This window comes from Gymnogyps californianus, chromosome 14 (assembly GCF_018139145.2).
Source record: "Gymnogyps californianus isolate 813 chromosome 14, ASM1813914v2, whole genome shotgun sequence".
In the NCBI taxonomy this organism is placed as follows: Eukaryota; Metazoa; Chordata; class Aves; order Accipitriformes; family Cathartidae; genus Gymnogyps; species Gymnogyps californianus.
This window is the reverse complement of record NC_059484.1, coordinates 4,839,976-4,857,261: the sequence shown is the minus strand read 5'-3', so window position 1 is coordinate 4,857,261 and position 17,286 is coordinate 4,839,976. Positions and strand designations below refer to the sequence as shown.

General features: G+C 50.3%; 1 protein-coding gene across 1 annotated transcript in view; it reads right to left on the bottom strand.

Moving 5' to 3' along the window:
* The window catches only part of LOC127022154 (rho GTPase-activating protein 7-like), a 62,803-nt gene extending 45,791 nt beyond the window's left edge, over positions 1-17,012 (bottom strand). The window contains exon 1 of the mRNA XM_050905601.1: positions 16,898-17,012. Within this exon, the coding sequence (XP_050761558.1) occupies positions 16,898-17,012 (115 nt within the window). The remainder of the gene's footprint in view (positions 1-16,897) is intronic.
* Positions 17,013-17,286: the final 274 nt, after the last annotated feature.

The window sequence follows — 17,286 nt, the reverse complement described above, 5'->3', positions numbered from 1 at the left end:
TAATAGTAGAGAGTGGTTTGCAGCTATACCCCATCCATCTTGTCTGTTGCAGAGAGAACGCGCTCCTCAGTGTATGTGCAGCACGATGTCTGACATTCAGGTCACAAGCTGTAATTTAAGTTTCTCCAAGTCCTTCTTTGTTTGATGTCCTATCAGTTTGGAAGCAGTTCAAGGAAAATCCCTGTGATTTCTCCTTCCAGCTGCTTTGAACAACTCTCTAGCTTCTGTAATTAGTAGTCTAATCAGTTAAAGCATTGAACATATAGAGCCTTCCTCTATGCTGGTCTGATGAGACACACTGGGTCCACAGCCTCAGTCGTGACTGCAAGAGCGAATCTGCTACGGATTGAAGGACATTGAGGTTCGAAATGAGTTTTCTTTCTAGATAACTTTTGAAAACCACAGGCTTTTTTGGAATGTTTTTATTAAATTATGGACCCTTTTGAAAAACCCTTACACCCTATGAGAGCATCTTCACGTGCTGACATAGCAGGTAGAGCCAGCACGGGAACAGCCCTGTTTTCTGGACATGGGGAGAAGAAAAGAATTGGATACATACATACACTTGGAAAAAAGTGTGATTCATAAAGTAAAATATTGCTTTGCCTTTTCCCTCTTTGGCAGTGGTGTCTGACGGGGAACTGCTCACCATGGCCAGCCTGGGGTTGGGCTCTTGGTCTTTCAAGGTCACTTGTAGGGCACCTCCTGTGGCATGAAAGTGTGTGAGCTGGGGGTGGTGTGCAGCTGCTGTTCGGAAATATAAATCTACTACTCACATGCACATACCACCTTAGGTAGCTCCCCACAGACTCTGGGGTATCTAGACTAGTAAGCGCTCCGCTATGGGTGAAGGTCCCCAGATCCGTCCTGACGGGAGGAGACCGAGGGCACACGCACACTGCGATGCAGGGGGGCACAGGCAGCGGCTCCCATCCCCACGCACGCGGTGCATGAGTCCTGCCTCGCCTCGCAGCGTGCCTGCGTCCGCCCGACGTCCCCATACGCAAGGAGGGAGCAGGGAGGGAGCAGTGTCCTGTTCGGGGCACGGCTCTCCAGGTTGAAGACCAGTGTTCAGAGCATGAGGTCCCCACTCAGGCTGGGCAGATCCTGCTCTCCAGATCAGCAATGCTACTGAACATGAGGAAAGAATACCACTGTCCATCCCAGGTAACACCTGGGTGTGTCATTTGTTCAGTTTGAGGTTGTTAAAAACATGCTCATTTTTGATGGCGAATGAATGCAGCAGAGTGATGCCATCATTACTTCAATAGCGACACTTCACCGAAGAACTGCCTGGGTATGGGTGGTGGTGTGGCCTCACCAGTCTGGGTCTGTACAGAAATCACTTCTACCAGGAGGTTTTAAATGCTGTCATTCATTTATTTATTCAGCAAATGCATCACACTCTAATCTACTTCTAGTCTTTTACCAATATACCCATTTTTTAATAAAACTGTAACAAGTTTAGAAGATGACTTGCCTGTCTCGTCACCAGCCTGCCCAAACCCGACCACGTACATATTCTACCACTGCTCAGCACAATGTTCAATGAAAAAGCACACAAAATCAACATTCCCTGCGCTGCCGAGCTGATTAAAGATTCAGCTCAGATGAGAGAGGAAGCAGAGGGTCCTGCATGGTTTCCTGTGCACCTATAAATCGCGGTTTGATATGGTTTCGGCAGAGGTCGGTACCAGACAGCTGCACGAGCTCTGGCCTCCGTTTGCCTCGTGCTGGCGGGAACGGGACTTGTGGCAAAATGTGTCCCCCTTACAGCAAGAGCTTTTGAGACACATAGAGTGTGCTCCTGCTAAATTAACTGAAGCTAACGAGAGTTTACCGTTTGCTGCACTGGGAGAAGGGCCACTGGATACCTGCCAGGGGAGGGGTCCCATCGGGGTCACCCCTGCGGGCTGGCAGCAGGTGAACCTCTTTATTCATCTGTTGGTCTCTCTGACTTTGCTGAATGACATATGAAATCTAAGAATGTTTCCAAAATGCTCTAAAAGAAAAGAACAAACATAAAGATGCTATTTACTTGCTTCAGTCCAACAGAGGGACTTTAGGGAACAGCTTTGTCCCCACGCTGGGTGGGTTGGGTGGGGGTCCCCAGCGCCAGTGGCACTCCTGGTCCCCTGCCACAAACCCAGGCACACTGTGACATCTAGTGGCAAGTTACGCCGAGAGCCCAGAGAAAGCTGTGTTTGACAGGTCTTTCCCACAGTCCCTGGACAACCAGCCACAGATGTGTCTGCTTTATTACACACTCTTCAGATGCATCTTTATGCATAATTATATATTTATGTGTAACAGCAAGTATGACGGCTGTTTCTGCTTAGGTCAAGATGTGCTGGTGAAAGGGACAGTATATCCACGTCAGCGGACAGCTCTCATCTTCCTTGCACTAGGTGGAAATGTCCCACCATCTTCCCGTCGCAGGTAGCCATCGAGTGAACCGCTCTGCCGGCATCACCTCCAGAGCCACAGCTGCAGCTGCAGAGCGGCACAGGAGCTAGATGGGGTTGGATACAAGCTTGACCATTTGCTATTTGACATGGCTTCCAATCCACGTCCCCCAGCAGCAACCAGTGCTGGTGTTTGACCAGCTCAGGTGGCCCTGCCAACATTTCCCAGAAGCCAAAGGCACTAACAGCCTTTGTGCAGCCGGAGAGGTGGACCAGCAGCCATGGCACCGTGTAACCTTATTGCACATTCACCTCCACCTCCTTCCCGTCGTTTGGCAAGGTTTATTTAATATTTCACCCTTTTTTCCCGACTCTGTTCGATTTCATGCACCATCATCAGTGACATATTCCATATTAGCTTGAATAATGATACAGAATTAAATCAATAGGCTTTGCCTAACAAATAGAAAGGCCCCATCATGCAAGGCCGAGTAGCATGAGTCAGGGATGTCATCTGATTACTGTGCTGCTTTGTGAAAGAAGGGAGGAACAATTACCAAATACAAGGAGTAAAACTGAGAAAAAAAGTCAAATTTCAAGAGGATCCTCATTCTTGTGTCAGAGTTCAGAGCTGGGAAGGAAAGCGGGAAGCTGCTGTGCAGCACCTGAGCACCGGCCGCTTCGCATAACCACCCTCTGTGCACCCACCACAAACCTCTATGCCCTGCAAACGCCCCACTCCTGCCCCCTTTCTGGAAGACAACGGAAGCAGCAGCAAGGTCTGCAGTACCACAGCCCCGGAAAGCTGAAACCAGGGTGGCCAGCACCAATCCTACTTCAGATGCTTAAGGTCCCTGAACCAAGCTGAGACCAACAAGTGGTCCCCAGGCTCCAGCAGCCAGAAGACATCAGGCACCACAGTAAAAACCTACTGAGCTGTCAGCAGGGCCTTTCCTTTGTCTTTTGCCTTTCATAAAGCTTTGTTTAAATGCATAAAACAGCTACTTATTTGATATTATTTATTCACCAGAGAAGCCAAGTTCCCTTCTCACACAAGCATGCCTTCCAACAGCTCCAGGTCCTGCCTTTTCCCAGGAGCGTCGAGGGAAATGGGAAGAGGCGGAGGAGGGACAGGTACAACCGGCAGTGTGTGCGCTCAGCCCCTGTTGCATGGGTCTTGCCAGACCACGAGGGCCAGGTTTTTGGCAAGTGTCAGATAATGCTAACCCTGGAAGTGTTTCTAAATGTGGACTTCAGAAGCTGGAATGGCAAATTTATACCAAAAAGAACAGCAATGCAGTTTCCACATGAAAACGCTTCCAGAACCACCTCCCCGTCTCTTGATAGCTCTCTGACCACAAGACAAGCACTGGGGACAGGGGAGTAGCCCCACTCACAGCCAGGAGCACTGACCCCAGCAGCCCCACGATTCCTCGGGGGGCCTTTGCAGCACCCCAGCAGGTTTCCCCACTGCTGCACACCCTGAAGGGGTACTGCCGGGACCTGGGTCGCCCTACTGCCCGCCTCAGGCTTGTGCTTCGTGCTGGGCACTTCTACTGGCTTTACAAGCAGCTATCACCAGTGAATGCAACGCATAGAAGAGCAGACACGGTGGCTTCTCCCCACCCAGCGCCCCTGTGGCGCAGCAGCCGTGGGGCAAAGTGGGTCCTTCCCTGCTGCTGGGCATGGCATAGCCAGCGGCTCGGCCCCTCCTGCCCTCCAGCCAGCATCCCTCTGGGTCGCTTCCCACCACATTTGTTGTATCAGCACTCAAGTGCATAATGTTCTCATGGTGAATATCTGGCAACGTAACCCATTCTTGTCTTACAACTTTTAGCTTACGTCAACAATTTATTCATTTCCAAAAGACAAGTAATTTTCTATCTTAAAAAATACACCTTTTCCACTGCCTGGAAGACCTGGGTGTACCAATGGATGGATGCTCAGCCCTGGCCTCAAATGCAGCAAACTAATTGTGTTTCTTCTCAGCTCTGGTGCTCGGCACATCGCCAGGGTGACGCAAAGCAATGAGAAATAAATTGACTCAAAACTTGGCCAGAGAGCATCAGCAAACAGAGGGTTGAAAACTCAGCTTGATTTATTTTATAGAGAGGCAAAGGACAAGAAATGCAGTGTTATTCCCAGTTGTGGTCCTGGCAAACAGTCCTCAAAGCCCATGTGAGAGCAGAGCTGTCGGTGAGGCTGGGCAGCTGCGGCCCCGGCAGCCGTCTGTCAGGGGAGTGTCGCTGGGAAGGGACGACATGACACTAATTCATTTTCTGAAAACATTCACTGTAACACTTCTGTCTCCTGCCTAGAGAATACAAAATGTTCTACATGGAGCAATAAAATAAAAGCCACCCTCTGACATGTAGACACTTAATACCCTCCTACAGATCCGTCAGAGTTACTGTAAGATTTTTTCAGCATTACAAAGCAAGCCTTTGGCAAAGGCGGGAGCTGAAGCTGGCCCAGCTGACGGCCGGAGCAATGCCAGGATTGCCCCAGCATGGGGGCACCAGCTCCCACAGGCTGGGGGTGCTGCCAAGGGCCTCCAGCTCTGCCAAAGGTACCTGGGCGCAGCAGGAGCGAGGCGGGAGAGCAACTGAGGGGTCGAGCCAGCTGAGACAGCAAACAGGCTCAACCTGTACTCAAAAACCTCCTCCCGCTCTGGGGATGACGGGGAGGACCCAGGAGCGCAGCTGAGCGCTGAAGCTTGTAGCAGCACCCACTGCCCCTCTCCAGCCCCTGCTCATGCTGGGTGCCGGGACAGCCACCCCACCGCTGCAGGCTCATGGCACCCACCCCAAAGGTCCTCCTCTCAGCTTCTTTCCTCCCAGTAAACAGATTGCTTTTGCCATTACTTTTCAGGAAGAGGCATCAGTGCTCAGGGTGACTTCTCCTCCGATGCTGATGTTTTCCCAAGGGCTGACATGCTTTCCCCACCAATGACGCACTGCTGCTGCTTTCCTGGCTCCCATGCTGCCCGCCACCCCACTCCGTCCCCTGCGAGATAGCCTTCCGCTGCCCTGGCTGCACACACACAGGCAGGGACGAGGCTTCAGCGGCGAGCACTAACGGTCCTGGGGATGCTTGTGAGGAGCCCCCAGTGCCCTCTCCTGCTGCCCTGCCTGCCCTGGGCTGACACCCAGTGAGACACAGAACGTTTTATCTAACGAACTGAAACCTCCATTTCTTGGCCAGCACGTGGAATTCCGTGACTAATCACCTGTGGGACGTACAGCAAACCCAACCACACCCATGTGCCTGTATCCATGCACACCCCCCGGAAGGACTCCCTAGCCCTCCGGGGGAGCCTCAGTCGCTGCGGGACAGCGGGGAGCTGAAGCCGTGCCCGCAACGCCGCTGCCAGCCCCGCCGCGCGCTGCCCGCGCTGCCCGCGCCGCGGGCCGGGCCGGGCCGCAGCAGCGCAGGTCGCTGCTACCCTCTAGAGGAGAAACCTCTGCCGAGCACCAAACCCTCCCGCTGTACTGCGTCCCCTCGGAGATCTGGCTTTGCTGTAGCATTAAATGCCCTGTGCGTGACTTTCAGATGCTAAAGCATTAGATTTCAAAATTTCTAACAACTTCGTTTTCTTTCTGAATCCCAAACAAAACCTACCGCAGTAAAACTTTCTGTTTTCTGTCTAAACGAGCCCAAACAGAAGCAGCACATCCCGGGAGGGAACAGCCAGACCCACACCTTTGCCGTTCCATCCCCCAAAACAGTTCACGCCCTGTTTTCTGGTAATAACATTTAAAAAAGAGAATAATCAAGGAAAGAAAATAAACCTCCTCCTACCTTCCATGGGGAGAGTGAACTGCAACGTATCACTGTCCTGTGCAGAAGTTATTCCTGTGACCCTGCAAGCGAGCCTAGGGCAACTGAACTCCAACCCTGTCTGCTCGGCTTTAAAGCAGGACCGCCAAGATCCCACCCAGGATGGGGTGGAGAATCCTCCCTGGGAAAGAGCAGCTCGGTCACAGCTCCCTCCAGCCGCTCTTCGCATCTCGGCAGGGCTCTGACATGCCGTTTCCTTTCTCTTTCCCTTGGTATTCAGCAGCAGCCCCTTCGGCTGCCGCCTCACATCAGCATCTACAACCAAGTTTGCAACGGGGATTGAGTTTGACAGTGCCAAAGGTGTGGGTGGCACAGGCCCCAGCAAGAAATACTATTGGGACATAAATGCAGGATACGTATAGTTTAAATCAGCTGCAGGACAGAGACGAATGAAACACACTGAGGTACTCGAAGCACTAGAGTTATGACAGTGAGAAATCCTCGATAAACTGGAGCGTGGCCCAGCTGAATGAGCTCAGTGCAAAGCACATTGCTGAGCACTATTATGCGGACACCACCCCTGACACTCTGCTCTAGTTTTACCAGAGGCAATGGGAAAAGCATGCTAAATCTAGTGCTTTTACGCTGAAAATTTTTAAACAGCAACGGTTATTTTCTTTAAAATAATCTATCAAATTCATTCTGCCTGGAGAAGAGGCAGCTGATCACGGTTTGAATTTAGTTTGCAATGATCAGTCTGTGCAGTGAGGGTGGCCAGGCACTGTTGCACGTGGGCAGCGGGCTCACGGCAAGTCGGACTGCAGGAAGGCAAACGCAAGCTGGTGAGAGGGCAGCACCCACCTCCATGCCAACCCACGTGAGTGCTGGGTGGTTTGGGGTTCCCTTGGGTTTTCAGGCGGGCAGAGACTAGAGGATGCTAGTAGTATATTTGGGCTTTAATGTGTTTATTGCCCACCATGTGCATTTATTCAGTTTTGGACCTATTCCCTCCTTGTTTGAGACTGAACTGCCCAGCACCAGGCAGTTCCCACAGACCCAAGGAGAGCAGCTGATCCCTGGCTCCCAAAGCCAACAGCTCACGTAGGGGAAATTTAAATTTACAAGAACAGTGGAGAGATGGAGAAACCAGGTACTGTACAACAGCAGAGATCACTGCTGTTATTGCTAGGAGACCAGAGCTGATCCCTGGTCTCCGTTTTCAGCTGCTCACAGCGCACAACAGACGCCTGACGGGGCACCAGCGCTCATTACTGATTAACTCTGTGCCACGCAGTCTTGCACCAGGTAACAAGGTTAAGCACTAATGAAGAAAAATCCAAAAATGTTCCAGGTCCTTGTGGCTGCCAGACATATATAGCAAACTGAAATAACTCCTGATGAGGTTTCTAGTTGGAACAGGCTTCTGCATCATTTGTGGCGGGAGACATCCAGACTCGAGTCCTGGTTACCCTGACCAGGATGTGGTTAGGATAGCCACATACTTTAACAAGGTACACTGGTGTGATGAGAACAGAAATTAGCTTTTAATTGCTTCTGAAATTGGATATTTGAAATAATAGTCTTTTCTGACTCTAGAAATCAGAGGAAATGGAGACACAAGCCTCACACAGGGCACCCTTCAGAAAAGGGGCCCAGAAGACAGTGTTACCCCTGGTTGACCGGGGGTGGCACCGCCTGGAGAAGGCAGTGTTCTGCAGGACACTGGTACCTGCACCACTGAACCCAATACATGCAGTGATACAGAAAAGAGAATAATTACTCTTCGGAAGAGGAGCAGAACCAAAGCCAAGCTTTGTCCCACCGCCCCAGGCGGCTCCCTGCTGCCACACTGGGCTTCTCACACAGCTCTGGGGCTTTCCAAGTCACATCTCGCACACTCTCGCACAATTAGCACTAACCCAAGGAGATCTGGCACCACTGACTTGCCTGGGCCAGGGCGGCAGGACACCAGCACTGTGTCTGACACGCTGGGTCTCTTCTAGCCAGACCCTGTTTCTGCAGAGCCAGAGGGGACTGTCTCGTGGCTCCGTGTCTACGTGTGACGCCTGCGCCTGCTCCCCAGAGGCAGCCTGACCCCGGCTTCCTTCCCAGCCTCTCTGAACTCCCGGGCCCTTGGAGGAACAGCACAACGATATTTTTAGCCTGTTTACAAAGAGAGCAGTACATTTCTGTGTGGCTTGCAGTGAGCAAGCATGGGTTGTGTAGTTGGTGGGTCAGCTGGCAGCCATCTGGGCAGCAACGTGGAGGTGGTTTGCGAGGGTAGATGCTGGCATCAGAGAAGGAAAGAGAATCAGAAAGATCACCAGGAGAACATGACCTTTTACTCTCCTTTAATAAACTTTCCTTCTTCTGAGGCTCCTCTGAGTGCCAAGAGTTTCAGTCTCCCCCTGCCAGCAACCTGGCTCTGCAGCAGCATGGGAGCAGCACAGGCTCCTGCTGCTCCCCTCTGTCATTGCTGGAGACCACAAGGCCAGAAGGAACCACAGGGATCCAGTAGCTGGGTCTCCTACATGGTCTCCAGTGAGAGCATTATCCACCTTACCAATTTCTTTCTTGAACTGCGATGCTCAGGCTAAGCCCAGCAGCCCAGCAGCCATGGCAACAGTTGTTGTCAGAAAAGTAACCAACCTTCTTCAGCTCCTCCTTGAACTCGCCTGGAGTTTGCGCACACAAGTCACGTTAGTGTTTTGGCCATCCTGTCATATGTGGAGCAGGTATCATCTTCCCCTTCCTTTGCAGACCTTTTCAAGGTCACTGATGCCCATATCCTTACATCTTAAATACTTTTCAGTTGGAGCAGTATTGTCATGTAAGTTGTTTGCATACAGGTGTGCTTCTGTAGGCTTGGAGTCCCCGCGCCTCTGCATCTGGCCAGTGCTGGGTAGAGGACACCACGTAGGTGCCTCCTGGTCTGGTTCAGTATGAACACACTAAAGCTCATGCTCTAACACCAGTGAATGCCATTTACTCTTCTCCCAACACTTACAAGTGGTAAGTTTTTGTTCCAGTTAGCAGGTTTTGGTGTGGAGAACATTATGGTTCCTTCACCAAATGCCACTTCAGCCCTGTAACACCTGCCCGTGTTCCAAGGGATCGGGATTGTGCGTGGCAGAGCACTGGCTGACGTTCATCATGCTTTCCTGCTGCCCCTGGCCTCAGCCCCTGAACCTCTCCTTAAAGGTAATGAAGGGTATCTCCAGGCTTCCAGCCAGGCACACACCAGACCTGCTCTGCTCTGCAACCAGGAGGAGACTCAGCCCAGTTAGCCATCGGTCGCTCTTCTTCACAGAAGAAGGTGGTCAAGCAGAGAAGCAGTTCGTATCGGAGCTCTTGCATCTGGTGCAGCATCGTAAATACTACCCAGGGCTCTGTCCCTTATATTTAGGAAAAGCATGTCCATGCTGCTTTCTCACAGCCCAGTGTAACTTGCACACAACTGTCTGTTCTGGAAGGTCGCCCAGGTCAAAACGAGTCAACACAAGATGTTTCATCTCAAAGCAGGGCTCAGCAGAGCTGTGTGCTCAGATACAAGCCCAACAGGGGCTGGGCTATGGGCTGCTGATATGTATGGGTAGGGAAAGGATGTCTCGGAAGGAGGCTTGAGCCAACACAAGTCTCTGGCGGTGACTGCAAGACTAGAAAGGGGAGAAAATCTCTACCCATATGGAGCCAAATCACCCTAGATTCCCTAAACAATATGTTCAGAGGGCCTGGCCCCAATGCTCTTGCAGGGAGAGCTGGGCAGGCTGGAAGTGCTTGGTACTGTGCTGAGACAAGCAGGAGCAGCGTGGGCTCACCCGGGGGGAGCGTCTCTCCCCACTTGGTCAGCCGCCCATAGCAGAGCTCTGCACTGCTCAGCAAGAGCCCCAGGAGCAGATTCAGCAAGACGGTTGCTGCTGGGAGAGGAGGCAGTGACCTGGCTGAGCAGGGGGACAGCCTTGTCCTGTTCCCAGGTATGGCTGGCTGGCTGCCTCCTGCAGCACCGTGACCATCTCCGGTCCAGGCCAGGTCTCACCTCCCTGCTGCTCCCACCAGGCATGTTCAGGGCTCCACATTAGGGCTCTGCAACGTGCCCTGCTGCCTACAGAGCTGCTCATGCAGTGAAAAACACTGTTCCTACCCCCTCTGTTTTGTACAGACAAGGCAGGAGAAGAGAGCACCAGGTCCCAATGTAAGTATAAAGCCTGCGGTGACCTCCCTTGAAGACAAAGCAACCCCTGGCAATGCCCGTGGGGGAACTCCCCACATCCAGAGCCAGTCACACCCCAGGAGAGGATCTTGTGCATTCAGCGCTGCAGGCACGCTGTGCAGAGGCAGTGCGGGCAGGGGATAAGCGTCTCTGCCTGGCCCGGGTGGGCTGGTTACCCTGGGGATGGGGCTGGGCCAGGTACGGCTGGAGGAAAGGGAGGCAGCACCGCACAAACCAGAGGGAGCCTTCCCTTCCAGCCAGCGCTGCCTCCCAGCCACCAACCGGCATCACGGTGGTGGGCAGGGATGTAGCATGGCTACGGCATGCTTCATTTTTTTAGGATTACGTACGGCTTTGCTGGTCTTTGGGCAGAAGGGGAGGGACTGCTGTCTCCCTGGGTGCTTGTGACAACACTGCAAAATAATTGTCAAGGCAACTGGTGTTCTGGAAAAAGCCCCTGACAGACCAGGGTAGGAGACACAAGGGGTGCATCTGCCCCCCCCCACTTTCCAGCGCGGCGGACAGGTGTCTCGGTCCCTCTGCTCCTGTGAGCCCAGGGGGAGCCGCCTGGGAGACTCCTGGCATGGAGCACAACCTGCCATCCAGGGAAAAGGAGAGGAGCCAGCCCCAAACAGGCTGCTAAATCTTTACTTCCCAGCCCTTCCTACTATGCAGCGGTTGAACTGGCATGAAGTGATTTGTTTCAAAAGGCTCTGGCTTGTTTCCCCCTCAAAAGCTCTCAGTGTGGTTTATATTATGTCTCAAAATAGAAACAAATGGTTGACAGTGCGGCTCACTGCAGGAATTTCTTCCCTTTCCAAATGCAGCCCAGACCTCAAGGTGCCATGGAGGGATGCCAGGACCAAACGCAGCTCTGAACGAGGCGTCACTCAGTGCACCGAGTGACTGCAGCGCTTGGCATCCTGCTGGGCTCTTGCTCTTGCTGAAGGATCCCCATGGCCGTGCTCACAGTAACACCCCGCGCCTTGCAAGCCTGTGGGTGCTGGGGGACGCAGCCACTGGGAAGGGCTTGCACAGCTCCCCGTGCAGGGACTCGGCTAAGAGCAGGTCTGATACCATTCTTGAGGCTTTATTTTCTTCTTCTCCTCTGCATTGACTGAGAAATACCAGCGCACTGAAGAGTTCCCTAATTTCTTCATTGGAAAGATTTATCACGACATTGTTTTTAGAAGAGAACAGATGCAATAATAGTAGGCAGAAGAAAATATACCTTTTGCTCTACTGAATACAGTTGCTTTCTTGGTGTTAAGCTTTGGTTTTAACACCATTAAGTAGAAGAACTAATATCATCTCAGGCATGATTGAACTCAGTCACAATAACTTATAATGGTTCTGTTGTTGTACAGAAAACAATACAATTAGAGTATGAAGAATTACTTTGACAAATCAAGGAGTTTGTTATGCCTAATTTTCCCCCATCTTTCTGTAGTGTAAGTCTATCAAACACACTATATTAAAAATAATTTTTCTCCTTCGAGAAATAACAGATCATATTTAATACCTACAGAAACTTCAGCTCTAACTCATATCACCAACAACGGCACGCATATTAGCACAGCCCTCGAGATGAAGGCTCATGCTCCTGGGGCACGTGCAACAGCAGCAGGGAGCAGCTTTGGCCAAATGAAGTGCCAGAACTGCTGTCGTGAAAGGCTCAATAGCATTAAAATACCTTAAAGAGCAGAGGTCCAGATCGCCAAAAGCCCATTAGCTTGTATTTAGAATAAGAGATGATCTCTATGGGTTTTTGAGATAGCTATAGCTTGGGTTTTTAAGTACTACCTAAATTGTGTCACCCTGGGAAGGGATAGGCTGAGTTCAATCAGAGGTTTGCACTTTTTCATAGGAAACTGTTGAAGGAGTTTCTATTTGTTGAAGTGTTATTTTCTAAAGTAAAAAAATATTTTGATATGCCCTTTCTCTCAGTATCTATGTGTGCATGTGTGTACATATATTTTCCAATTAATATCAGGACTACTATTTTACAACTTTTTTTCTGAGAAACCCAGAATTGCAATAAACTGTAGTCCTGAAGGCTGACCTTTGTGGTGTGCTCCAGGACCAGAAGTGGGAGTTTGTGCCTTTCCACCACCTGAGGACAGAAGGGATAACACAAATCTTCCTGAGAAACAGCAAATGCCTGAACTCTGAGCTCCTCAAAAGGCTTCTTAATTGTGCTGAACCTTATTCATACTGTCTGGAAGAGTTGTAATTTCAGTTCTGGGTATTGTTTTACAGAAGAAAAAGACCATCCATCTGGCAGAATTTGTGTTACTTCTGCTCCTCAGTAATATTCATGCTCGATACTCCTACTGACCAACACATCTTGTATGTACACGTGATAAACCCCTCGCCGCTTCCAATGGACTGTAATGCTAATCTGGAGTGGTGGGCTCCACAACTGCAAGCAGTGGCTACGGTTTGGTGCTACTGTTCAGTCCAGCTCAAACACCTTGGTGCTCCAATGCCAGAGTCACGACCAGCCCACACCAATTAAAGCTAGGATTTTCAAAGCGGCTTGAGGACCTTAATTACCCCTGAATCATAGATCTTACACACAAATACAATTCCCAATGTCTTATTCCTCCACTGAAAGTCCCCAATTAATTTGACAGCCTCTTTGCTCCATCCTAGGGGAAGGGCGTATCACACCTCACTCACAACATCAATACACTTCCAAACTAAAAATTAAGTTCAGCCCAAAGAATAACTTGCTTCTTGTTTTGAAAGAGGAATGGGGATGCTTGCAATAACAGTTAAGCCCCTTGGCACCTCTGAAAGGTCTTCTTATAAAGAATGAAGTGCCTTTAGGCTCAGGGGAAAAAAGAAATATCCCAGTTCGGTGGTTGCAGCTTCGACTTATTTTGAACACAGTCTCAGGGCCAGAGAAGAGGGATGCCCCACTGGCAAGAGAACGGTGGGTTGCCAGGTGGAAATACCGCTGCAAAATATCCTGTCTCTGCAAGATGAATGCAAGCCACGGGTGGAAAAAGCTCTGCACAACCCACCGAGCTTCTAAAAAAATAATGTAGAGAGCCATTTTTCAGTAGCTAGAACATTTATTACTCTTGTCCTGCCTGAGACGCTTCCAGCTCCCTGCTGGGGATGGGGACCAGGCATCGGAGAAGAGGAACACCACGGGCACTTTGCTTAGCAAGCCCAGCATTCGCCTCCGTGCCATGCAGCACAGGGTGCCAGCGCAGCCCCAGACCCCGCCACCCCCGGGCTGTCACTGGGCCCCGCGCCCGAGGCTCTGCTCTGTGCTCGTTTGCACTTGCCAACACACAGCCTGAGAGCTTGGAGTGTAAGACTTGTGGATAGGTAGCTGGACAGATAGGTGGACAGATACAGGTATTATTTCTGACATCCTATAAAGGCTTCCTAAAAAACCGCGCAAGTTCAAGTTCACGTCTTTCTGTAAACACCAAAAAGCAAGAGGAGCCCAGAACTGACCCTTAGCCTTGTCAGCTCGGGCTGATTCCCTGCGCAGCAGCCACCCCAAAATCCCACATTGCGCCGACCACACCAGCCCCAGATTTCCCAACAACATCAGGTAGAAGAAAAAGAAGACAAGAAACCTTTAGAAAATGGGCTTTGTGGCAGTCATTCTTAAGAGCTTTCCAGTTATGCTTTGGCTTGTAGATACCAATTACACTTCAAGCAACACAAAGGAGATACCAGAGGTGCTGATGTTAAGAAGTGAAATGGGGAAGTTGGAGGGTCAGCACCCTGCAGGTGGGGTCAGGCTCTCAGATCCCAGACACCCTCTTGGACCAATCTAGTGTTGTTATTTTAATTTTTTAACTTTTTAAAGACAAGTCAATGTTAAGGTCAATAAGAACCATCTGGTGGTGTTATTTATTTATTTGTTTGTTTTTAAAGACAAGACAACATGAAGGTAAAATCTGGATTTAGCCAGGGAAGCAAACTATTTCTGAGGGTTTCTGCCACTGTCCTGGTTTCGGCTAGGACAGAGTTAATTTTCTTCCTAGTAGCTGGTATAGTGCTGTGTTTTGGATTTAGTAGGAAAATAATGTTGATAACACACTGATGTTTTCAGTTGTTGCTAAGTAGTGTTTATACTAAGTCAAGGATTTTTCAGCTTCTCATGCCCAGCCAGCAAGAAGGCTGGAGGGGCACAAGAAGCTGGGAGGGGACACAGCCAGGACAGCTGACCCAAACTGGCCAAAGAGCTATTCCATACCATATGACATCATGCCCAGTATATAAACTGGGGGAGCTGGCTGGGAGGGGGGATCGCGGCTCGGGAACTAACTGGGCATCGGTCAACGAGTGGTGAGCAATTGCATTGTGCACCACTTGCTTTGTATAGTTTAATTCTTTTAGTATTGCTATTGTCATATTATTATTATCATTATCATTATCATTGTTTTTCACTCCTTTCTGTCCTATTAAACTGTCTTTATCTCAACTCACGAGGTTTTTTTTTTCCTGATTCTCTCCCCCATCCCAGGGGTGGGGGGGCAGTGAGCGAGCAGCTGCGTGGTGCTTAGCTGCCAGCTGGGGTTAAACCATGACAGCCATGCATTTGCATCTGTCAAGAACAAGAAGTTCTCGGTTCCAGCCAAAGAAAACATTATATAAATTTTTTGTCCAACAGTTGCAAGTGGCTGTTTCCATACGCTTTCACTATGCAGCATACCAGAAACCTTCCTGCAAAGCACAGGCACCAGATAAGCCTCTCGGGGGGTGCAGCCACACGTGTTCCCAGGTGATACTTGGCACCAAACCCACCTGCCTGCTTCTCGTAGGACTTGCCCACTTCCCAGCAGCGCTGACCAAGCAGGGCTGCAGCCCAGCCACCCCGTGCAGCAGACCAGTCTGCCTTTGCAGGGCACCCGCCCAGCTCCAGCACACATTAAACGGTGCAAAATCCAGGGACCTTGGAGTGTCAAAGGTTAGTTCTTGATCTAAACTCTTCATGGTATGATCAGAGGAGCCTCAGATTTTGTGCAAATATACAGAACAGTTGGGAAGCTCAGATCTAAAGTTGAAAGCTGACCTTCCCCACGTGCTAGGGGTTGGCTTGACCCAGGCTTTAGTTTAGCCTCCTGGCTGTAACAGATCCACTAATATTCATTGTGGAGTGCCAACAGAATGAGCCTGGTCAGGTCTTTGCTCTGCCTTCACACCGGTCCTCAGGATCGCCTGCTCCTTTACACGCCCCCTCCTGCAGATGTCTGTCCTTAACCCCGGTATTGCTCTGAGGGGCACAGATTTCCAGACTGAAAGGATCAAACTGGGGATTTCATGTTTCACTTGTTTTAGTCAAGCTACTCCCCATTTTTCCCAAGTTGTTCATTAGAGTCCTTCTGAACATCAGCAACACCCAAGAGCATAATGGCAACAAATGGCAGAAGGAAGAAAATGTGAACTGGAATAGGAGTTCCCTATTCAGCCTTCAATCAAATTAGCTCCTACTGCAGTCAGTGCAGGCAAAAGCTGAGTAATGGATTTTTTTTTTTTAACCTCCTGTCCACTAAAAGCTTTGGAGTTCAACTTAAAAATAACCTCAGCACTGCCTTCCAGTGCTGGGCTGCCCGCAATGGTTGTGAACAGGACACGACAGTACTATTTGAGCTCAGAGATGCTCTGGAAAGGTTTAGCTCCATCATACCTGGGTTTATCCAGAACTTCTGCATTGACTTCACTCTGAAAACCTGCCAGATCTGAAATCAAAGCTCTGGAAGAAACTCCTTGTATTCACCTACCAAGTATTCCTCACTGCTCCCAAGAGCGTATGTATTTTTACCGCAAGGTACCAGGCTTAAAGTCCCCAGAGCTCCTTCCAGCAACACTGCTGTTCTGGAAGGAGGTTTTATTTAGCGTGCGTGTCATAAGCACTGATTTCATCCTGCCATGCAATGTTCACACTTCGCAGCCCAAGCAACAGGCCAGCAGCATGTTAGTCTGTGCACTAACTAGTTTCTCAGAACGTGAATTTTTGCTATATTCTCCTGAGTGCTTTATGCATCATTACCCAAAAGCTGGAATCTAAGGGAATATTTCTTTGTTTACTCCTTCAAGCTTATTTCTGGGCTTGTGCTCACAACTGCTTGCAATCATACAGCTTTAAGCATTACTCGTGTGCCTTGAGAAGAGGCTGTTGGACGCTGCGCAGCTGACTGGCACCTTCGTATTTTAAAATGTCTACAAAACTCCAGCCAAAGAACAAGTGTAAATATTGAAATCTAGAAACCAAATGCTAGGTAAATCTGAAAATTTGCAGCTCTATACACAAACCAGCAGTTCAAAAAACCCACTTGGTCCCACAAGTGAAAAAAGCAGCACAGGTGAAGGCAAGTACTCTGGTGCGACACATCAGCATGACACACGATGCAGCAGCATTCAAAGGAGTGCACTTGCCAAAAAGGTAGAGGTAATTTCATTCCTTGATCAAGGCTGTAGCCCTGATGCTCAGTTCACACCAGCACAGGATTAAATATGCCTTTGGACTGACCTGCGAGGCGTTTTTCCCTTGCGCTTTTCCAGAAGCGATCCCACGCCTTGCTGGTCGAGCCCCTGGGGTGGTCGCTGAGGCATCGCCTCAGGCGGGGCTTCCCCAGCACCTCCATCCTCGCCTGTACAGACCCAGCGTCTCGGAGAGAAATTGCAGCACGTTAGGACCACAGCAAATCCATTCTCCCAGCTTTTGCCTCTTAAGCTGGACCGGAAAAGTTTCTGCACAGGAGAAGTCTGCAGGTAGTTCATGAACATCCCTCTGGCAAGAGGGGGGAGCAGAGCCCAGGGCAGCGGCCCCCGCCAGGGTGCCCACCATGGAGCTCAGCCCAGCTCTGAGGCTCGGCTCCCACCTCGTATAAACACAGCCGTTGCCTGTCGTGCAGGGTA